This window comes from Eucyclogobius newberryi, unplaced genomic scaffold (genome assembly GCF_026437365.1).
Source record: "Eucyclogobius newberryi isolate DKJ021-1_F unplaced genomic scaffold, fEucNew1.0.hap1 SCAF_7, whole genome shotgun sequence".
Classification (NCBI taxonomy): Eukaryota; Metazoa; Chordata; class Actinopteri; order Gobiiformes; family Gobiidae; genus Eucyclogobius; species Eucyclogobius newberryi.
In genome coordinates, this window is record NW_027316389.1 from 8,696,655 (window position 1) to 8,720,923 (window position 24,269).

At 40.9% G+C, this 24,269-nt stretch overlaps 1 protein-coding gene across 2 annotated transcripts in view; it reads left to right on the forward strand.

Moving 5' to 3' along the window:
• Positions 1-24,269, forward strand: part of LOC140349565 (guanine nucleotide-binding protein G(o) subunit alpha) — an 89,311-nt gene that overhangs the window by 54,263 nt on the left and 10,779 nt on the right. The window contains exons 4-8 of one of the 2 annotated variants that reach the window (XM_072435950.1): positions 5,694-5,854; positions 13,349-13,477; positions 14,410-14,539; positions 17,831-17,984; positions 19,212-19,452. In XM_072435950.1, the coding sequence (XP_072292051.1) occupies positions 5,694-5,854; positions 13,349-13,477; positions 14,410-14,539; positions 17,831-17,984; positions 19,212-19,399 (762 nt within the window). In that variant the 3' untranslated portion in view covers positions 19,400-19,452. Of the gene's footprint in view, positions 1-5,693; positions 5,855-13,348; positions 13,478-14,409; positions 14,540-17,830; positions 17,985-19,211; positions 19,453-24,269 lie in introns of those variants that run through there. The other variant, XM_072435949.1, reaches the window with a different exon arrangement.

Genomic DNA, 24,269 nt, shown 5'->3' on the forward strand with positions numbered 1-24,269 from the left:
GTTAAATGACTGTTATAGTAAGCATTCTTTTGTTGGTTGTCATTTATTGAATATTAATAGACAAAAACCTTGTTCAACATATAGTGGTTGATCTGTAAGAACTAACCAAAAAGTGTGTTGCCTCGAAATCTGGTTTATTAAATGCACAGGATAAATCCAGAGTAGAAGCTGCTTAGAAGAGATGTAGAGAGTGGAGAAGGTGTTTATGCAAATGGCATCCAGCAGTAACTGGGTTATTGCAGCATGTGGCAAGCACACTGTTGTCTAATTAAACATCACACTGTAATGCAGGTCTCTCTGTATATAAATGGAGTTTATTGCACTGTATGTATGAATATTGTGGCTTCAAGGATTTCATCTAGTAGATAACGGGACAACGGATGGAAACTAGCGATGTGTTTGCAGCATGTTTTTAGATTGTTTGGCCCGTAGGCTTATTGGACAGGACAGTGAAAGGGGGATGAGAGAGAAGGGAGGACATGCAGTAAATTGTCAGATTCAGGATTCGAACTCGTAACACTGGGGCCTACTGCACATGGGGCCTTGCATATGTGTGCCGCCTTAACCACTCAACCACCGGGCAGCACGTTTACAGCATGTTTATTATGTATGTTCATTAACGCGCACTGTGCCCACCGAAATAATATTAAACTAACAGTAAAAACATTATAAGTAGCACAGACTACATATTTTGCATGTAATTAATTAATCGATTATCTTATTATCTTAAAACATCCTTTAAATTTGACATCTTTGGGACATCCTGTAGTCCCAGACATGAGGTGGCTTTGAGGCTAATCGCAGACGACTGCTCATTGTCTTTTCCATCCAAATGATTGCACGGCCTCAAAAGCATCCTGACCCTTCCTCGATATCCTTGGCCTCAGCTGTGGCCTTTAAGTGAGTCTGTGGCCTGTTGCCCAGAGCTTTATAAAAGGCTGCACGCTCCCGTCTACATGTGATACAAAATCAGCTCTGCTTCTTGGTGTTCCACTCGTCGTTCATGGTTTGGCAGCCTGCGCGATGCTCTGTGTGCTGGAGCTGATGACAGTGGAACACGGCTCACATGCAGTTGCATCAGATCAAATCCCTTGAAGAGGGGGCGTCGCCTTGCACCAGATGACAGATGGAGAGCACCGGCAAATGAGAAAAGGGCCAAAGACCGCTGCATATAGACATGGCTCCTGGACTATTGTTATTACTATTGTTTTATCCCATAGCAGAATTAAATTGTGTATCTTTTCGACTTGTATAGATTGTTTTATCGTTGTTCATTGTTTTATGTTGCACCGAATCACCAAGACAAGTTCCTATGTTTGTGAATTATGTTCAGTGACGATGGCAATAAACCTTTTATGATTCTGACTATTGTCACATCTGTGTCTCTTCAAAGTGAAACAATTATTTACTACACATAATGTAAAAAATAAAAATAAAAATGTCATCTGTACCAAGGAAAATTACTGCAAAATGTGTTTAGCATAAATTTGTTGCAAAGATAAGATAAGATATTCCTTTATTGTCCACACATGGGGAAATTTCGTTGTTGCAACGCAGTAGACACAGCGGAAAAGGACAGGTAACTTATAGGAAGTTTAAATTAAGTCTTAATAGAAGAACTCTTATAAACAAAACTCCTACAGACAGAACCTCTCATTTCTTAATATGGAATGGAGGGGAAAAATAAAGATAAAATAAAATAAAAACAGCTAGCGTAAGACAAGATAATACTAATAATAATGGTAAAATAAACACAGATTATCGACTGAGACATTCTGCAATAATAACATTCATGCCAGAGCTAGTTTGTCATGATCTGTCTTCCACTCTTAATCAAATACTTTAAATGATCAGCTCGGGACTTTTTAATCATGGTCTTTCTGCTTTGGTTTGTTTAGGAGATCATACTTTTTAGGGATATTATTTTTCTAATTCATGCACTTTTGATACAAAAAAGAATGAAAGAAAATATAATTTTTCTCCCCAGATCTTGCCTTGTACTTTTTACAATTACTTAAGGCTGTACATGTTTCTGCATCTGAGTATTTGACAAGGTTCATGAAAAGGCCATATTGCAATATAACTGTAGACGCCATTGTCCTTGACACTTGGAAATAATTACCATGGCCATATTATTTTATTATATATTTTATATATATATATATATATATACGTGTATATATATATATATATATATATATATATATACGTATATATATATATATATATATACGTATATATATATATATACGTATATATATATATATATATATATACGTATATATATATATATATACGTATATATATATATATATATATATATATACGTATATATATATATATATATATATGTATATATGTATATATATATATATATATATATATACGTATATATATATATATATATATGTATATATATATATATATATATATATATATATACGTATATATATATATATACGTATATATATATATATATATATATATATATATATATATATATATATATATATATATATATATACGTATATATATATATATATATATATATATATATATATATATATATATATATATATATATATATATGTATATATATATGTATATATATATATATATATATATATATATATACGTATATATATATATATATATATATATATGTATATATATATATATATATATATATATACGTATATATATATACATATATATATATGTATATATACGTATATATATATATATATATATATATATACGTATATATATATATATATATATATATATATATATATATATATATATATATATACACATATATATATATACGTATATATATATATATATATACACATATATATATAATGTGTAAAAGTCATTGTAGCTATGTTTACTTGAACAGATCACGCGTAGGCCGTTACTAAATCTATCAAAATGACCAAATCCAATCATAACTTTTTCTTGATACTGATGGACGTATGTGGTCACTGTCCCATGGGTGTGCAGTGCATACAAAGAACCTTTGGAGCTAAAGTGAGAGGACCAGGCATGAAGCAGGGGAACAAATCCTAAAGTCATCCAAAACGTTTGATCCACAGTCGACTGCTGCCTTTTTCAAAATTAAGATATCGGAGGTAGTTCCAGAACAAAAAAGCCAAATGATTGTGTGTGCTGCTGCTGGAATGGTGTGTTTGTAGGTCAGAGTGACAGACTTGACAAGGATGTGACAATGGGGAGCTGGAAGAGGTCAAAGAGGTGAACTAGTAATAATACTGAGCCATGAGCCAAATGTCTAATAAAGATGACAGCAATGTCATAAAGTCTGACTGAGACTTCCATTTAGTCTATGCATGGGAATAGAAATCTATCAGAGAAAGCAAATTAATGTAAATAGAGGACTTCACTGTTGTTATGATGTAAAAAATTGTGAATCATTGTAACAGTTTCTTTTACAGTTTCACAGCATTTGAGGAAATATGTTTTAATTATAGTCTACTTTTTGTTCAGATCATATAGGAGAGATTGAAATAGATGCAAACCAAAGTGGAGCCATAGGTGCACTGTTCCGTTTGTCTTTTTAAATGAAAGTGTAAATGTAAGCAGCTGAAAGGTCTGTGGGAGATCCTAGAGTTGTTGTATTGCAGCGCTCGGTATTTCACCTGTAAACATCATCTTCTGTCTGTCCTCTCGCTGCTTTTCATTTCATCATGCATTGCACCATTTTTATTTGAGTCTGAGCATTCTGGAAACAAGACTACATTGGAAGGCACTGAAACAGTAGCAGAGATGTCCCGAGACTCCAGGACGTGTGTCTGGTTGGGCACGTTTTAACCGCAGTAGCATTATGCCCATGTCACACGTCCAAAGGAGTGAAAGCTTTTGTCATCCTTAATGCTTTGCACACAGTTCATTTCTCAGGGCAGATGAAAACTCATGCCAATCAATTGTAATTTAAACCCAACCGCTTGATCTTCGCCCCAATTATAATATCTGTCTGGCTGAAATAAGTGTGGGTAAAACATGATGTGTTGTTCCAGTGTAGATCGCAGCTGTGCAGTATTGCAACGCATTAACTGGAAACTTTAGTCTTATATTCATTTTTTAATTTTTATTTTCCTCTGTATAAAAAAAACATTCCAGATGACTAAAACTGAATATTTTTCTATAATGCAACACTCCTGGACAAATGAGGGTTTACACACAAATATTGATACGTCATGTGTTTTATGTGGGGTGGAAAGACTAAGCATGATATTGTGGTTGTGATAAAAAACCTCTCAATTCTGCGATCTGACTATATCCGATCTGACTAAATATTAAGATCTGTATCTTTACTGCACAATGTTGCATAACGTTTTAAATGGCTCAATATTTTTCAGTGTTGTTACAGGCACAGCCAATAAAATATGAGTTGTAGGAAGGTCCTGGCAATGTTGCATGTAGCAGGAGTGCTACCGGATGTTAGTTCTTGGAGCAGAAATCAATAAGCTTAAGAGTGTTTGGGAGAAATGGGGCGGGAGCAGGGATTTGCTGCTGGAGAATGATCCTGTGGAGCTTTACTCCTCACGATGTGGCTTTAGCCAGTAGCAAATTCACTTCACTGAACTGATCAGCTCATGGTGGGAGCAGGGTCACACCGCTGCGTCCAAATTTGCCGCCGAACATCCGAGTTGGACGCCTGTACATTTGAAGGCCAGACGCCCCATACGCGCATCCAAAAAATAATCTCGCCAGCAAATGTGCGTCCGAGGCGTCCGGGGCACATGTGCAGTGGAGGGTCCGAGGCGTCCGGGGCACATGTGCAGTGGAGGGTCCGAGGCGTCCGGGGCACATGTGCAGTGGAGGGTCCGAGGCGTCCGGGGCACATGTGCAGTGGAGGGTCCGAGGCGTCCGGGGCACATGTGCAGTGGAGGGTCCGAGGCGTCCGGGGCACATGTGCAGTGGAGGGTCCGAGGCGTCCGGGGCACATGTGCAGTGGAGGGTCCGAGGCGTCCGGGGCACATGTGCAGTGGAGGGTCCGAGGCGTCCGGGGCACATGTGCAGTGGAGGGTCCGAGGCGTCCGGGGCACATGTGCAGTGGAGGGTCCGAGGCGTCCGGGGCACATGTGCAGTGGAGGGTCCGAGGCGTCCGGGGCACATGTGCAGTGGAGGGTCCGAGGCGTCCGGGGCACATGTGCAGTGGAGGGTCCGAGGCGTCCGGGGCACATGTGCAGTGGAGGGTCCGAGGCGTCCGGGGCACATGTGCAGTGGAGGGGTTGTTGTGTTTGCCAGTGTTGCTGTTGTCTTGGTGCGATGGCAGAACAGGTGGAGACAGTGGCTTTTGTATGTAAACCTTTCAGTCCAAAAGTCGTCCAAGGTTTTGTGTTTTGTGTCAAGGTTCACAAAACATTGTCTGTTTTTTTAAGAAAACACATTTACACAGTTAACAAAAGAAAATGCATTAATTAGGACGTAATTTTATGAACATAGCTTGAGAAATGATTAGTGGTACTGCATTACAACTAATTACCAAGCATAATTATGTATACCTGCTCTATACACAGATACTCTTTATTTATGATAATGATGTTTACAGTAATTATATCAATACAACATTATTAGTCTGGGATATTAGCACAATAATGGTAAGTTACACAACGACTTGAAGAGCTCTTGATGTTCTAATCCTGGTCCCATGTGCTTTCTGTCTGTAGGCGGATGCAAAGATGGTGTGTGATGTGGTCAGTCGCATGGAGGACACAGAGCCTTACTCTGCTGAGCTGCTGTCTGCCATGATGCGCCTGTGGGCCGACTCGGGCATCCAGGAGTGCTTCAGCCGCGCCCGGGAGTACCAGCTCAACGACTCAGCGCAGTAGTATGTAACACACACACAACCACGGCAGATTGTATCAGTATCACAGGAAGTGCATCATTTACAATGGCACAACATCCCGGAATCTACTACTACATCTAGAAACTGTGTGTAATTTACATTTGAAATGTTCTTTAGCAGCATCCATCATTACACATAACATAGCAACCAGTAGCATCTTTAAGCTTTATTTCAATACTATAACAATTAAAAGTCCACTAATTATCACTATGGCTACTGTAACAATACATCCCATTGCAAGTATTTAATAAAAACCTTCAAGGAAAGACATGTAGAATTTGTATTTCAAATTTCATAAATGGGATTGTGCCCAATACATGGTAAACATGTTTACATCAAATATTATTATTATCATTATTATGGTGTATTTATATAGTTCTTTTCCACCTTCAAAACACTCAAAGTGCTTTGCATTAAAATTGTTTTCAGCAAAAGCTATGACAATTTTAATGTCAATATTTTCTTGATTACAAAAATATTTGACTTAATGGCCAAATATGATTTGGTGTTTTGGTTCAAGATGATTATCCAATCAGAAAGCAGAATGAGCCACACAGGATACTCCCAGTTTCATAAATCAAGTCTGTTTCAATTAGGGCTGGAAATATTATCGCATGAATGTTTTCCATTAATTGCATTCAAATAAATATATAAATTATTGGTCCCTCCTGCCTCCCTGCGTGTGTGTGTGTGTGTGTCTCTGTGTGTGTGTGTGTGTGTGTGTGTGTGTCTGTGTGTGTGTGTGTGTGTGTCTGTGTGTGTGTGTGTGTGTCTCTGTGTGTCTGTGTGTGTCTGTCTCTGTGTCTCTGTCTCTGTCTGTACGCGCGGCGCGTGCTATGGTCCATGATCTGCTGCGCACTGGGCACATGACGCGCTTTATGACAGGAAACTTTCCACTGCTTGGATTTTGATTCAAGTTTTTGTGCTGAACAATCTCCAGCTCTTGTTAAGCAGGTTGTTCTGTGAGTCAGTCAAATGCGACGCGAAGCAGACTCGCTGTCAAAAGCTTCACTAGGCTCAGTCTAGTTAAACTGCACCTCATTTGAATAAATTAATTAATTTATCCTCACATACGAGCCAGATTTAAAGTATATCAGGGCCAAACAGCCGCAGTTGCTCCCAATGAACTGCATCAAATCCTCCGGCCGTTTGGATCTCACAATATTCCACTCATGACGTCAAAGCAAGAGGGGTAAAGTTGGACACAATCTATCCGGGGTGCTCTGTGTTCTTATCTCTAATGTGCCCACTGTGAATGATCCTTTGTGACTTTAGAGCCAGAACAACACTTTGTAGCACTTGCACCTGTCGGATAGATAGGTTTATGTTACAAACCGAAGTGCAATAATAAAAAACGTCCTTAAAAATATACTCAAATCTGTATAAATATATTTAAACTGAGTATAAATATATAATATAAATAAAGATAATAGATCAATTACACACTCTTATTTACAGTAAGTGGCTGTTATATGGACAGATCATATTGTACCAGGGATGATTGACATTACGTCACAGTATTGCACATGTTTATAACAGTATTGCACATGTTTATAACAGTATTGCAGATGAAAAGCTGGATGACACATGTTCAGGGCTGACGGTGTTCAATGTAAAGTCTGTTGTGATTGTTGTTGCTTTTTTAAAACACTAGAAGTGCAGGCTATACCCTCCCTTTAAGTGTTTTTGTCCATTTTGTTGTTCATTTTTGTGTGAAAATGGTTTACAGAATGGGGGTTGTGGATAGTTCACGAGTCATTCAGGGAATTACAGCCTTCCAGAGATGAACTATACCAGAGGAGCATGCAAGCTACTTTTAGATTCAACAAAGCCCAAAGATCTACCTACTGTAAAAGTCGGGCTAGAGAGCACTCCTGAATAATGCCGCACCAACTAAAAGACATTTTTGGCACTTCTTGTTTGCCACAGGGTTCATAGCATGTGAGAAAAGTAGCTGCAATTTCTACGGTATAGATTTTTATTGTGATCATTTTTCCATAATTTATTAAAATCGCTATTATATATATATATATATATATATATATATATATATATATATATATATATATATATATATATATATATATATATATATATATATATATATATATATATATATATATATATATATATATATATATATATATATATATATATATATATATGATGAGACGTGGAAAAAGTCTGCTTTCCTTTGGGTCGCATCAACATCAAACTGCTTTGTGAAGGACAGAAACCGCATGAACAGGTAAGATTACGCTCTGGCACTGGGCCTGACTCCCTCTCCTCTCTTGAGGTGCACTCCTGCTGAAACTCACGGATAAGCAGCCAAAATAACAAATGTAGGCTACTCGCACTGATGGTAACTAATGCATCCACTTACTACATTGATAGTGACCGCCGAGTGCGGACTGGTCGCTCTGCACATATATCTACTTTCACCTAGCGCCAGACAATAATGATCAACTTAAGTTCAGGCACCTCTGAACTACACCGTGATTATGCTTGCTGAACACAGAGATGAGCATACGTGTATGAGGGTCTGCACATGTAAATGTGAGTGCAAAGACCTGATCAATGAACACACCATTAGCTTCCATTGGCTTAATCCCTTCTAAAAGAAACATGCAAGTCAAATGCACTGGCATTAAGGTATAATCTCCTGAACACTGCCATATACTGACTATTACAGCATGTCATCCATCACCATTGCGAGCTCTTGCTGAGTGCTTGAGTGTGGGTGGAGAACCTCAAAGGATTGAGAGGGTAGAGACTTTCCCGAAGTGCCACAGTTTGCATGCAGCACCTTTGTAATTGGGTTCCATACATCCTGCAAAATTGCATCCACTGACACAGAGAAAAATGATAGCTGTTCAATCCAGGCGACATTAAGGGTGATGTGTAGTAGTGTGTGCTGCTGTGAAGGAGCTGAACTGTATGTATATATGTACGGTAAATAGGTTATTGACTCATGTGCATCCAGGAAAAGGTCACGTCAAAGCCTCACTGCTTGCTCCAGCTCACTGGCGTGATTGGCTACAGCACAGTGCCACTTTAAAGGAAGCCAGATTGGTGGAATCTGCTCTCAGTCACTCAATTTGAATAACTCTATTATATGGAGTCAATTGGCTGCAATGCTGTGAAGAATATACATATATAGATGTATATAGAGAGTGCCCAGAGCACGCACTGTGCGCTCTGGGGGGTTTACGGAGCACCAATGTAACCCCGGTTACGTATTTCACAAGTGCCATTCATAAATATCCAGGTAGCTTCCTGCTCCGCCTCCCTCTCACGACGTGTTGTTGCAGCTGAGGTTGATCTGGACCTTGAGTTAATGCTCGGGATATGACTATATGATTACTTTGAGCGCTGAGTTTTGTACTGTGGGTGATACCAACATTCTCCCTGTGGCTGTGGAAGCATTATCATCTATTACTTATACTTTTGATTTAATCTGATTCAGTGGTGAGCTATACAAAGAGTTAATCTTAAGTATTTACTCAACTCACTGCTCATCATTCTGTTTTTGAAGTAGTATTTGACCTTTTCTGCGCAGCTAACATGTCCGCCTTATTTTGTACTGAACTCCGTTAGCGGAGCAGCTATATTATGTTGAATATTGTAACGTATTATGTTTAATTTGTCTGACATGTGCCGCTAACTGGTTATTATTTTAATTTGTATTTCAAGATGAAATGTCTGTTCTTGGTCTTGGATTTTATAAAATAAATTTCCCCCAAAAATGAGACTTATAATCCGGAAAATACAGTGTATAAATATATAATGTAAAATCTTCTATGAGGACTTATTTCTAACGGCATGTGAAGTCATGTAGTCACTTAGTCGATGTGTCCTAGTCCATAGTTTTTATTGCCGGTAGTTTACACTCTTTCTCTATAACTGATTCATTCATTAACTCCTGTGCTTTTGATTTTGAGTGCAGTGAGATATTGGTCAGATTGTAGTGATGCTTGTTTTGCACCGCCCCTCACCCTTTTTAATTGACTAATGCACAAGTCTTTAGTCGACCAAGAATTTCTTTAGTTGACAGCCCTAATATCTGCTCCTTTGGGCCGGACCAGTTTGAGCTCGGGAGAGTATAAATGTTAGCTGCTCAAACATTTACATCAGTTTTAAAATGACTTTTGAAACCTTTTCTATTTCAAACCGCTCCTGGATGACTTACAGCCCTAATGTGAACCATGAGGTCAATTAACCTCCACAGCCTCCTGTGTGTGGGCGTGTTTCAGTCTGTTTTTCTGTGTGTGCTTGGATATAGTGGGTTGTGTGTCTGTGGTAAATGTCACATTAAAGATTGATGCATTCTTCCTATTATGTGCTAGCCTGTGGAGCAGAACAGACTAACCCACCAATGGACTCATAGGACACCAATCACATGATCCAACCACAGCGGTCCAAGTGTCTTTCCTTAAAGTCTTTTAGCACTAATAAAGGTAGCTCATATTATGGTGTAGTTTCCTTGTCTGGATGGTGGTGACAGGTGAGACATGAAGGCTTGAGTAAGTAGGTAATGCATGTGTTCACACAAGCATGAGAGATCCTTTAGAACGCACTGTGTGCTTTGGTCACAAATGGCAAGGCAAGGCAAGTTTATTTGTAGAGCACATTTCATACACAAGGCAATTCAAAGTGCTTCACAGCAGGAAAAATGCATTCAAATCACAAAGAAATTACAGAAACAAAATGCAGCCTGAAGCCACCTCTTTGCCCTACACACTGACCTATTTACCACAATGCACACATTGTGGCTCCAATTTACATCCCACCACTTTGGCCCTGACCTTTATAGACTGTATTAAATCACACACTGTCATATAAATCGCACATATATGTGTCATTTAAGTCATAATAATCTTAGTTTATACTGAAGCAACTTTAAAGTATCATTTCCTTTGAAACAGTCGGATGTCAGCACATATCATCACACTGTAGATTTTATGAACCTGTGGAAACTCCTCAAATTATGCAAAGTTTTCTTGTTTACCTAATAAGCCACATAATATTGTAGCCGTATGTGACCTGTAATGAAGGCAGCAGCAGGTGACATCTTTACTCTGCTTTATTGGTTTTCTTCTACAATTTCAGTGTCTATTGATTTTTATAATGTACTTTTCCAAACTGTGCTACGCTGCCACATAAATGAATAGACATATACCAGACACAGCATGACAGGGGAGCAAACATCTGAACTAAGTGTTAGTTTTACTCGGCAACAGCCCGGAAATGAGACTGTGGAGGAGCTGAAGTCGACACGCATGAGAAAACATACTTAGATTTCCACTTCACCCATGTAAAAGGGAAGCAAACATTCAGTACAATGGAATATTGTCATGTGTTTTTGATTGATTATAACAAAACAAGCTTTTACTTGTTATAAATACACAAGCTCATTTATGGCACATGTACGGGTAATGAAAGTAAAAGTACCTTGAAGATTTATATTCCGCATGTTTCAACTTTATCTATCTTTTAAATCACTTTTAGTGTCAGGTCCAGGGTCATTGGCCATAACACACTGACTTCACACATCGACATGACTTTACCCTCTTTGCTGCTTTTACTGTAGACATTGTGACTCATTAGGAAGGATGATCGCACACAGGAAGTTCTAAAACACAATCTCAATCATCAGCCAGGCTATTTAAAGACCTTTTTTTGGTCTAGGATTCATTAGAACGGGGACAATACCCATTCATCATCATATTTGTTTGTCAACTGTAGTTCCAGGACAAGATGTAGAAATATCTGCTACATGTGTATAAAAAACACCATTAAGTTAGAGAAATTGTAATAGAAAAAGTGTTTAAACTTAATGTTATGTTACATAAGATCTCGTCCTGGCGATTCATGCAACACAAACATCCAACACTGAACGATGAATACAACAACAATGGACAATAAATAACCACCGGGTATTAAAAATAGGTAAGTAGAGTTAAAAATAGACATGATATGTACATAAAATAAAATATGTAGCGCAATCAAAAGTGAACAGTGAGTGCAAAGTGCTTAGGAAGTGTTCAATGAAGCAGAGAACTCTGAATTATGCAGTGGCGTAAAGTCGAGGTAATTAAGGTAACCATCGACCAATAGAATAAATAATCACTGTGGGATTTAAACTAGATTGACATTGTTCAGAAATATATCCCACTAAGCCAGTTGATGCTGCTGAAGCGTGGCTGGAAGTGGCATGTCTACAGAACAATACTGCAGGAGTCTGGGTGATTGGTTTGCTGCAGCTGCACATTCGCTTCGCCTTGTTCAGACTTCACGTCCAAAGTCAATGTGGATGTGTGTCCTGGACGCTCTGGCCGCTTTAGACACGTGTCCAAACTGGCCAGTGCGTCTGACGCAGAAAAGTTTGCGTTACACTAACCGGAAAAGGACCAAAACAAACGCTGCACCAATCAAATAATCCAGCGCAGTACTGTCACATTTTTATGCAATGTAAGCATGGGTTTACATTCAAATCTATGCTATTTAGACACTACAAACATCTTTTTTAATAAACAGAATACAAAATTTTCGCTTTTCCAACACCAATTGCCACCAGTAATTGTGTGAAAAAACAGTTTTTAGCATTTTGTGTCTGACTTTTTGGCAATATGTAATAACGCCAAAGAATACAGGGATGTGTATTGTGATACTTGTAAATCATGGTAATTTATTGTAAATTGCAGAGTTATGCACTTAACACTCGCAAATATACCCAGCCCTCTCACTTTAGCTAATATATTTTGAGTCCAAGATGTGAGGACAGTGAAGTGTCCAGCGTCATCATTTGGATTTCTTAGTGTGTTCCTTGGTCTTGGGGCAGCGTTTGCTTGATCTCAGTTGGTGGTAGTATTATGCATATCTAAGTTGCTCTGCCAATAGCTGCAGGGAAGTGACAAGAATCCGTCCTGGGAGGGTTATTCTGGCCTGAATAAACTCACATCTGGACCACTCCATCCACACTTTGATAATATTCTCCAGGTTCTTCAAATGTGCTTTATATATAACTCTATATATATATATACTGTATATATAGCAGTGTATACAGACAGACTTGGTTTCAGCATCAGGAGATGAGGGCTCTCGCAGTATGAAATGTTATCATGGTATATTTATGGGGAGGCCAATGGTATTGTAGAAATGCTACTTTTTTCACACACTGCCTCCACCAGCCAACGAATACTTCCACACACCAAAGTATTAAGTGTTTAATATCAATTAGACCTTTAAACTGAGAAAAGAACCATTGTCATATACTTTCTCCTGCCTCAAGAGGTCAGTAAAAATGACCCTTTTGATCCAAGCAGTGTCTTGGTTCTTCCTAGTTTTGTAAACACGAAGGTAAATAGCACAAAGCATTTTTACATTTACTCATGTCAGGAAAACTGCCGTCTAATATTTAGTTTAAACTCTCATCCGAGGCTCTCAACACTGTATCTCTGTTGTCTGTGTCTGCAGCTACTTAGACAGTCTAGATCGAATTGGAGCGGCCGACTACCAGCCCACAGAGCAGGACATCCTGAGAACCCGGGTCAAGACCACAGGGATCGTCGAGACACATTTTACCTTCAAAAACCTCCACTTCAGGTGAGTGACAAACCCCTCTGTCCGTCTTACTTCTGCGCCTTCAAAAGGGAATGTGATTTTGCCATAGAGAGGTCTGTAGATGTGCAGGACGATGATGGAATTCACTTCCCCTAAATACCACAAACTCGGCCGTTCTCATTTCTCTCGTGCTTTATCGTTTGGGTGCGTTAAAATGCACATGAATTGAACAGAGGGGAGAGTGTGTCGCAGTCTGTTGCTTTCACAGCTGAGAAGGTGGTAAACTGGGCGTGCTTGACTTTTTTGAAAGCCTAAATGTTGTCAGGCGGCTCGATTGCTATTACTGGCAGCACGGCAACGAGTGAGAGGCTGCTGTGTTTTTCTAGTCAATTTATAGTCCATTACATACACTCTTGGACTCTAAACGTGGAAATCAGACACATATTCAAACCTAAAATTCAAACAATTTATTCATTTTGATTTAACTTTTGCTTTTAAAGAAGAACAGGTGGAAATAAGGCAAAACTAAAAAAAAACTATGAGTTCTGTAAAGCACACTCAAAGATGAAAGAGATTTAAGACAATTTAACCACTGATTGTTGACTGTGTGATGTGATGCGTGTTGTTAGATTCAGCAGCATTTTGGCTCAAATGAAAAAAAAAAAAAAAAAAATGACTACCGTGAAATGTAGTGGAGGCGGTTAGCATGGCCTGGACACGCTGACGTTTGCAGCTCTGCAGTTTTCAACCGGAAGTCAGCGGACTTGTTTTTTTCTTATTATGTTATCTGAGATCAATATTTTTGCCATAGATTATAACTATATTTAATAGACGATAGCATAGAATGTCTTTAAGAGAAGCGCTTCTTAGCATCCTTATGTTAGACGTCATAAAACCCATTACAGGGGATGGACCGTTTCCTTTGATGCGTTTCAAACTAAAAATGTACCCGTTTGTCACTTCTCTGTCTTTAGGCTGTTTGACGTCGGAGGTCAGAGGTCAGAGAGGAAGAAGTGGATCCACTGTTTTGAAGACGTGACGGCCATCATTTTCTGTGTGGCGCTCAGTGGATACGATCAGGTGCTGCACGAGGACGAGACCACGGTAGGTGTACTTGTACTTGTACTTGTACTTGTACTTATACTCGATCATTAGTCTTCACTGCCCCTTTTCCCCCAGTTTTAAATAAATATCCTGAGCTCTTTCATGATGTGGAATCCCGTATGTGTTGCTTTTTGACATGTGTGTAACTGACTACAAATGTAAATGTAATGGTGTTCACACATTCACTTTGAAAGGTGTCTACGTCTTTGAATCTTACAAATGGGTAAATACACACACATGTTGACCAGGTTTCAGGATGTGTTTGCAGTTCCACTTTTCAGGTTCGTGTATCCCTGAGCTTAAACTTTGCGTACACTTTGAACACAGTCAAAAGGCATTATGTGTATCATGCAAATCAAGTCCGCATATCACATTGGTTGTAAACAGTTTCTGTCTGCTATTTGCAAATCATTGGGTCGAGTTCTGAGAAGTGCATTTATGCAGGCAAAACAGTCCAATGAAACCTCCTACTATGACCTTAAAACAAAAATGAAGGATGTGACCATGGTTCTATGAACCACAGATGCTCAGTGCTATGAGCACCACCTTCTGCTGTTCAAGGGTACAAAATATAACAATCAAATTTAAATGTTATAGGACTAGCTGCTATTTTTAAGTCTTGAACGTCTTGTGGGAGTTTGGACTGGGAAAAGGTGTTCAGGAGCGGCTCTATTTATGCAGATGTCATGACGCGCCCCTCTGTGCTGGGCGCACCACAGGAGCGTCACATAAGGAGAGGAGATATCCATCATACCACACCTCCACACGAGCTGGAACTGCACTGGAACTACACTGGCTGCACAATGAAATTCTCCTACAGCTGCCAGGCACTTCAGAGGAGCAGTTTTTCAGCTGTATGCACTCATGTTTTACAGAACAAAGATCTTCAACAAATGTTCCTAATTTTACCAATGTATTTATACAATTTTTATTACTACATTAAACCTGTCTGTCCCCTCAGCATCAGCTTTATTGCCTTGGTTTTCCTCTGAGAGACAGTCAAACAAACAGTTACATTTGTAATTGAACAAACACTTATGTGGGAGTTTTAATTACCCGACAAACAACCAAATGTTTCTGAACGGCTCCCACGTCCTCTATCAGTGGCACCAGACCTGTCGACTGCACACAGCGCTTTTGGCAAAGTGAAAGCAGTGCACGTTCGGCTTTGAAATGAACACCCCCTCATTTTAGTGCTGATAATTACACACTCCTTAGTTGGGGTGGCTCATTGCACTAGATTTAATTACATTGCCATAAATTTTGCCATCTCACTAATCCTTTGTGGTAATGTACCCCCGTCATTTTTTTATATGAAATGTGAATGATGTATGTTGCAATGTGTGCTATGTGATTAGATCTACTCTAATGTCTTTCTCACACTTTATATATAGCACACACCAGGTCCATTTAGTTGATGCCCCATAACTGGCTTTGTATCGACCGACATATGAAAACTCATAGAACTCTTCTGCCAGAGGCAAATTCAAAGCTCTGATAAAATCCCCCAACATTCAGTGTATGTTACAATTTGGTTTCCATGAAAACACATTATACCCACTATCATCTCATAAATGTGGGTGTGATAAATGAAATCGTGTGCCAGCTGATGTAAACATGCGTGCAGTTGAATTTACATATGCAAATCATTATTGAAATACTGCAAACTACAGATGTTGGCTGTTGTCGGTTTTGGCCAATTACTGATGGACCAAATACAATGGAGAAATAAGGGCTGAACAAGCACAAAATGCACACTTTTACTGCTTTGTGACTCTTCTTCAATTCAGACCGCTTACATCATGTTTTCTCTCTTTGAACACAGTATTTTACATCTCTTTACTGTCCATGTTCTTTGGGGTCAGGGGTCCACATGTGTCACGTGGACGTACACATATACTCACACAGACACACACACACACACACAGGCGCGCACACACACACACACACACACACACAGGCGCGCACACACACACACACACACACACAGGCGCGCGCACACACACACACACACAGGCACACACACACACACAGACACACACACACACACACAGGCGCGCACACACACACACACACACACACACAGGCGCGCACACACACACACACACACACAGGCGCGCGCACACACACACACACACAGGCACACACACACACAGGCGCGCACACACACACACACACACAGGCGCACACACACACACACACACAGGCGTACACACAGACACACACACACAGGCGCGCACACACACACACACACACACAGGCGCGCGCACACACACACACACACAGGCACACACACACACAGGCGCGCACACACACACACACACACAGGCGTACACACAGACACACACACACAGGCGCGCACACACACACACACACACACACAAAAGGACATCTGGTTCACGGTGTAGCCGAGGTCCTCCTTGCATTTTCTGTTCACGCTCTAAGCTCTGCCCGGCAGCATCTCTGGCTCCTTGCGCTCCTCCTGTCACTCTCGCCTCCGACTGCCTTCTCTAACCAATCAGCAGTCAGATCTCCTGCAGATACTCCGCCCACAGGCAGGTACGAACACTCCCCATAGATGTATGTGCTGTATGACTGCTTATGCATGTTGTTTTCTCATCTATGCGAATGGTTGAAGAAACTGCTTGGCACTTTTGTAATTCAGTTTGATCATTTCAATTAATTGTCTGCATTATTTTTTTACGTGGGACTATTACGAGCAGCTATCATAATAATAAATGAATGATGATTATGCTAACTAAGGTTCTGCATGTAACAACATTGAATTAAGTGCAGAAAAATCATGTTTTGTGACCGTTACAAAGTGGCATGTTGAGAAGAGTAACTACAATTTAACCACAGTGCCAGTGAAAGCGCTTCCAGGCACCTGCTGCTGCAATAATTACAGAATAATTGCAAGTTGCCAATAGTTAGTGGGTTCAGGACATGGGAAGAGGCTCGCAGCTTCAAAATGCATGGCTTATACTCCTCACGGGGAGCACACTGTGTACTAATAACTCTTAAAACACACCATACAGTACATTCATGCTTCCGTTTCATTTCATTTTAACGTTATTATGACTTCTTGATTCTAATTTGTGCGCAATGATCATTTTATTATTATGAATTTAAGCTAGAGTCTGGTCAATATTATCTAAATCCTGATATTAATCACCCATTTCTGTCAATCATCTCTGTCTAAACGGATTAATTGATGGGTGCTTACCAATTATGCAAATATACTATATGAATGTGCGTTTGAGAGCACTGATTTCTGCCTTTTCATCACAGAATCGCATGCACGAGTCTATGAAGCTCTTTGACTCCATCTGTAACAACAAGTGGTTTAAGGACACCTCCATCATCCTCTTCCTCAACAAGAAGGACCTGTTTGAGAAGAAGATCGTCAAGTCTCCACTCTCCATCTGCTTCCCCGAGTACTCCGGTACAAAGACCGCAGTGTGGTTTCTACACTCTGACAGAGCAGTTTCACTAGATGCACTTTTTATTTCTATTTGCCAAAGACTACGTCGCTCTTTTGAGTTTTTCTCCAGCACAATAGAATACTCTATTCAGAGATCGTGTTAAATTTAAGCCATTTCTGTTGAGAAATAAGAATTCAAAGTATTCACAAAATGGAAATGAATGACTTGAGACAATGGGAGATGAGGTGCAAATCATTTCCAGTTCTGAAACTATGAATGAAACGGTGGAATCAGGCTGTGAATTAGTCAAGGCATCCACAGAGCAGCTACAGAGATGGAAGAAAGTGTGAAATATGGTAAAAATGCCGCTGACTGTGTGAAAGTGAGACCCTGCAAGTCCAAAGTAGAGAAATAGAAAGCACAAACTGGATTCATGCCCTAAATTGAGTGACACTGAGGGCAGAAACTGCTCATTGGCAATTTACACACGGTATTTCTAACATTGTTAAAAGTGATTCAGAACGATGGCCTTGTGCCAAAGCAGTTGACTCAGTGAGATGAGTCAGTTTATTTGTGTGAATTATGTTCTCATTAGCTAAAAAATGTTTCTAAATATGGTTGACTATTGATGTGAAAATGTATTGATGGTTTATGTGTTGTAGCAGGATGTGCTTTAAAGATGCCTCATTTGCTTTACAATTAATTTGCTAAATAATACGCATGATACTGAATAACTATTTAAAAAATCCAGGGAGCATTATTATTTATTATATTGCAGATAATAATACCCCAGGTATGAGCAGAACTAGGCAAATTGAGTATTATGTATTAGAATATTTCAGTGAACTGGCAGGTCGCTTGTTGTTAGTTTACGCTTATTATTCTGATTGGTTAGTCAAACTGAATCAGATCTTATCTATGTTTTAATGTACAATCTGCTTACATGACAAAAGACACCGTCTGTATCAACATTTCATTGGTCAGAGCGCTGCCACCTCCGTTCTGTAAATGTGTATCATTCATTCCATCTGTGCTGGCTGCACAGCCCGCTGCACGGCCCGCTGCACAGCCCGAGCACGTCAGCAGAAAGTGTGCTGAGCAAGAAAGCTAAAGGTTATGTTTTCAGGAAAATATCACAGTAAATAGTGCTGATGGCGGAGTGTAGGACACCGCACTGATAAAGAGCGTCAGCTTCATTTAGACCTCATGTGTTTGTGTAGTTACATATTCTCTTCTCTTCTCTCCAGGTCCCGAGACTTACTTGGACGGAATCTCATACATCAAATCTCAGTACGAAAGCAAGAACAAGTCCCCACACAAAGAGGTCTACTCCCAAGTCACCTGTGCCACTGACACCGATAATATACAGTTTGTCTTCGATGCAGTTACTGATGTCATCATAGCTAATAATTTGAGGGGGTGTGGCCTGTATTAATGACGCAGCCTGGCTTCAGCTAATCAGCATACTTGTGTTTAAGGGGAACGGGGTGATACCTGCTGCCCGGCGTCCCCTTTACACTTCTATGTCCAATACAATGTTGTGCCTGGAGGTCAAGGATGTTTCCATATTTTGTTTTTTTACTTACTTAAAGTTCATGTGTCCAACGTAAGAATTTCCCAACATTGAGTTCGTTAATCCCCTTCTATTGCAAATATTTTATAATTTATGTCCAGTATTTTATTAATAGCTGCGACTCGATGACACATAGCATACAGATGAACTTGTGATGTCATAAAACGTCATTCTCAGCGTATTATCAAAGCTACAGACTGTTCTTTAGCCGCTCACGCTCACACTTCATCTTATCACTCTCGCCTTGAGAAATGTATCTAATATCTCAATACACTGAACCAATGAGACGAGCGAATTATCAAATGTGTTGTGACAAGTGATAATCCTGCTTAATGTATTCATGCAGTCAGGTGTCCCACTTATTTCATTTCAAGTTTATTCGTCATGTATACAGCAAAATATGGACCGTAGTGAGATGTTTTTGTGCCTTTCAGTGAACGGATACAAACCAGCAATACAAACAGTGCTCTTTATATTAGAGAAGAGTGTTGGGAGTGAGCTGCTCTTATAACCTCCAGGTAGAAGCTCCTCCTCATCCTCAGGTTTAACCTTGAGTCGAGTGTCACGCCTCCTGATGGGAGGAGCCGGGAGAACAGTCTGTGGTCCAGATGATCGGGTCCTGTACAATCTTCTGCGTGTATGTAGCATTTTGTTGCCTTGACCATGCAAATTACCGCGTTTCTGTGGTAAATATTGATTACAGTTTTAAATTAGTCAAGTGGCAGTTTTTGAGGGAACAAAAATCAGAAAAAAAGTTGAAAATTACAGTTAGAGCTGAGTTCTAAACAAGAATCCTTCTGTCTTTTGTCATTAATGCACAAAATTCCATTCTGGGACCAGTTAAACCAGAAAATGAGTCTAGCTTTGCCCTCTGTTTATAGTATGGTTGCTAGGTAACAGTTACGGAATGACCTCTATTACCCCCAACCAGGAAGTAACACGAAAACAAAAATGTTTTAGTGAAATAAGTACTACAACCTCTTAAATGCTCTTTAAGTTATAGTTTTATAATATTTTATGGTCTATTCTATTGGATAGAAATGATTCACTCTATTATATTCTTTGCCTTTGATATGCAGCACAAAGCATCATTCTACAACAAAATCACTCAAACGATGCATCAAGTATTGATTCTCCCTGAGCCTGTGGCATGTTTGTATATAATCTGGACGGAAGTGTCAGGTCTGGGCTTTTACTTTCAGATGGAGTGCAGGGTTTTGTGCTGAGCGAGCGTTTTGTGATGGGTGCAGGGGGCGGGGCCAGAAGACATGATTTGTGTTTGTTGTGATTGAAAGACACGTATTCCCATCTGGAGCCGACCGCCGGTGGTCAGATTGTGTCACACTGGAGACAAACATAAGGAATTCATCTCGCATTTATGTTTTCAGATTGTTTGCAATAAATCCACAAGATCATATTCACACAAGCTTTTTCTTAATCTCTTGGCAGTGTAACCGTAAATAAAGGTCAGTATTGGCAACAAAGAAACGATTTGTTTTGGGCATGGATCTGGGAAATTGTATCCGTTTAAAGATCTGAAATATCTGATATCCTTCATTCATAAAAGAAAGGACGTGGTGCATGTTTATCTGTGGCACCTCCAGATGACCACTGTGTGCAGAGCGTCCACCAAAGGCCCGTCTCTGCGTGGCATTTCACGTGAGGAGCAGAGCTGGCCCGTGGGTGTTGTGAGGGAAAAGGTATCTGCGGATGAATTACCCAGAAGACACCTGTCTACCCTTTTGCACATGTGCTGACAGACTGATGCCCCAGTGGGGTTTGGAAATGTCACAACACCTTACTTATCACGTCAAGTACTACAGGCCCTTTGCCTCTAATGAGACTCGCTTTTGTTTTTATGGGAATGTGGAAAAAAACATTGAAGGTCTGTTAAGATAACTTCATCATCCTCATTTTTTTAATTGAAATGTATGTTATTAGACTGCAATTTGCTTCAAGAGTGCATTGCATAAATATTTGCTATGATTTCATTTTTTTGCATCCATTGAGCGTTTAGTTGCTAAGGGAAAAACTTTTTCTGGTTCCTGTTCTCCAGCAGTGATGTGTGAGCAGCATCTCCAGAGTTGACCAGCTCCAGTCCTCAGTGAGCTGAAAGGAGGTGCTTCAGGGCAGAGCTTTGTCTTCCAACATGTTTGGTGACCACATTAACCCCGCGGCACAGAGCAGCGTCTTCTTTATTCTGTTGTACACATTGTGCTCAAGATGGAGCTGTTACACCGAGCTGCATTTCAAAGTGCATTAGCCTCATGGTTAATCATATTATTTTGGCCTTGAGATATTTAAATTAACCTCTCTTATGCTTATTTTGCTTTAGCCCAAATTATAGAAACATTCTGTTATATCGTCTGGCCTCCTGAGACTTTCCTCTGTGTTTTCTAACAGCTGTAATGGGCTCTCTACATCCTGTTGGAACCTGGCTTTGACTCCTCCTCCCGCTCCAGGGTTTCATAACACTTATGTACAACTGGAAGGTTGAATCTTAAACCCTGGGCATATGAAGAATTTCTGCTGATTGAATGTCAGACATTATTTTAAGAAGTGGAGTATATCAATTTATTATGCAGTGTAAAATTTCTGTAATGAATGTACAGATAAGTAAGATTTATCTGTAAGATAAATGACATTCTTATATTTTTATACAGAACTGCCAACATTGTTTCTATAAGTCAGAGGTGCCCAATACGTCCATCGCAATCCATCAGTCGATCTCAGAGGCAGTGAGGAGCAAGAAGCAGCAGGAGGAGGAGAGAGTCAAGGCAAGAAGCAGGAGGAGAGAGTCAAGGCAAGAAGCAGCAGGAGGAGAGAGAGTCAAGGCAAGAAGCAGCAGGAGGAGAGAGAGTCAAGGCAAGAAGCAGGAGGAGAGAGAGTCAAGGCAAGAAGCAGCAGGAGGAGAGAGAGTCAAGGCAAGAAGCAGGAGGAGAGAGAGTCAAGGCAAGAAGCAGGAGGAGAGAGAGTCAAGGCAAGAAGCAGGAGGAGAGAGAGTCAAGGCAAGAAGCAGGAGGAGAGAGAGTCAAGGCAAGAAGCAGGAGGAGAGAGAGTCAAGGCAAGAAGCAGGAGGAGAGAGAGTCAAGGCAAGAAGCAGGAGGAGAGAGAGTCAAGGCAAGAAGCAGCAGGAGGAGAGAGAGTCAAGGCAAGAAGCAGCAGGAGGAGAGAGAGTCAAGGCAAGAAGCAGGAGGAGAGAGAGTCAAGGCAAGAAGCAGGAGGAGAGAGAGTCAAGGCAAGAAGCAGCAGGAGGAGAGAGAGTCAAGGCAAGAAGCAGCAGGAGGAGAGAGAGTCAAGGCAAGAAGCAGGAGGAGAGAGAGTCAAGGCAAGAAGCAGGAGGAGAGAGAGTCAAGGCAAGAAGCAGGAGGAGAGAGAGTCAAGGCAAGAAGCAGGAGGAGAGAGAGTCAAGGCAAGAAGCAGGAGGAGAGAGAGTCAAGGCAAGAAGCAGGAGGAGAGAGAGTCAAGGCAAGAAGCAGGAGGAGAGAGAGTCAAGGCAAGAAGCAGGAGGAGAGAGAGTCAAGGCAAGAAGCAGGAGGAGAGAGAGTCAAGGCAAGAAGCAGGAGGAGAGAGAGTCAAGGCAAGAAGCAGGAGGAGAGAGAGTCAAGGCAAGAAGCAGGAGGAGAGAGAGTCAAGGCAAGAAGCAGGAGGAGAGAGAGTCAAGGCAAGAAGCAGGAGGAGAGAGAGTCAAGGCAAGAAGCAGGAGGAGAGAGAGTCAAGGCAAGAAGCAGGAGGAGGAGGAGAGAGAGTCAAGGCAAGAAGCAGGAGGAGGAGGAGAGAGTCAAGGCAAGAAGCAGGAGGAGGAGGAGAGTCAAGGCAAGAAGCAGGAGGAGGAGAGTCAAGGCAAGAAGCAGGAGGAGGAGAGTCAAGGCAAGAAGCAGGAGGAGGAGGAGAGAGTCAAGGCAAGAAGCAGGAGGAGAGAGAGTCAAGGCAAGAAGCAGGAGGAGGAGAGTCAAGGCAAGAAGCAGGAGGAGGAGAGTCAAGGCAAGAAGCAGGAGGAGAGAGAGTCAAGGCAAGAAGCAGGAGGAGGAGAGTCAAGGCAAGAAGCAGGAGGAGGAGAGTCAAGGCAAGAAGCAGGAGGAGGAGAGTCAAGGCAAGAAGCAGGAGGAGGAGAGTCAAGGCAAGAAGCAGGAGGAGGAGGAGAGAGTCAAGGCAAGAAGCAGGAGGAGGAGGAGAGAGTCAAGGCAAGAAGCAGGAGGAGAGAGAGTCAAGGCAAGAAGCAGGAGGAGGAGAGTCAAGGCAAGAAGCAGGAGGCGGAGGAGAGAGTCAAGGCAAGAAGCAGGAGGAGAGAGAGTCAAGGCAAGAAGCAGGAGGAGAGAGAGTCAAGGCAAGAAGCAGGAGGAGAGAGAGTCAAGGCAAGAAGCAGGAGGAGAGAGAGTCAAGGCAAGAAGCAGGAGGAGGAGGAGAGAGTCAAGGCAAGAAGCAGGAGGAGGAGGAGAGAGAGTCAAGGCAAGAAGCAGGAGGAGAGAGAGTCAAGGCAAGAAGCAGGAGGAGGAGAGTCAAGGCAAGAAGCAGGAGGAGGAGAGTCAAGGCAAGAAGCAGGAGGAGGAGAGTCAAGGCAAGAAGCAGGAGGAGGAGAGTCAAGGCAAGAAGCAGGAGGAGGAGGAGAGAGTCAAGGCAAGAAGCAGGAGGAGAGAGAGTCAAGGCAAGAAGCAGGAGGAGGAGAGTCAAGGCAAGAAGCAGGAGGAGAGAGAGTCAAGGCAAGAAGCAGGAGGAGGAGAGTCAAGGCAAG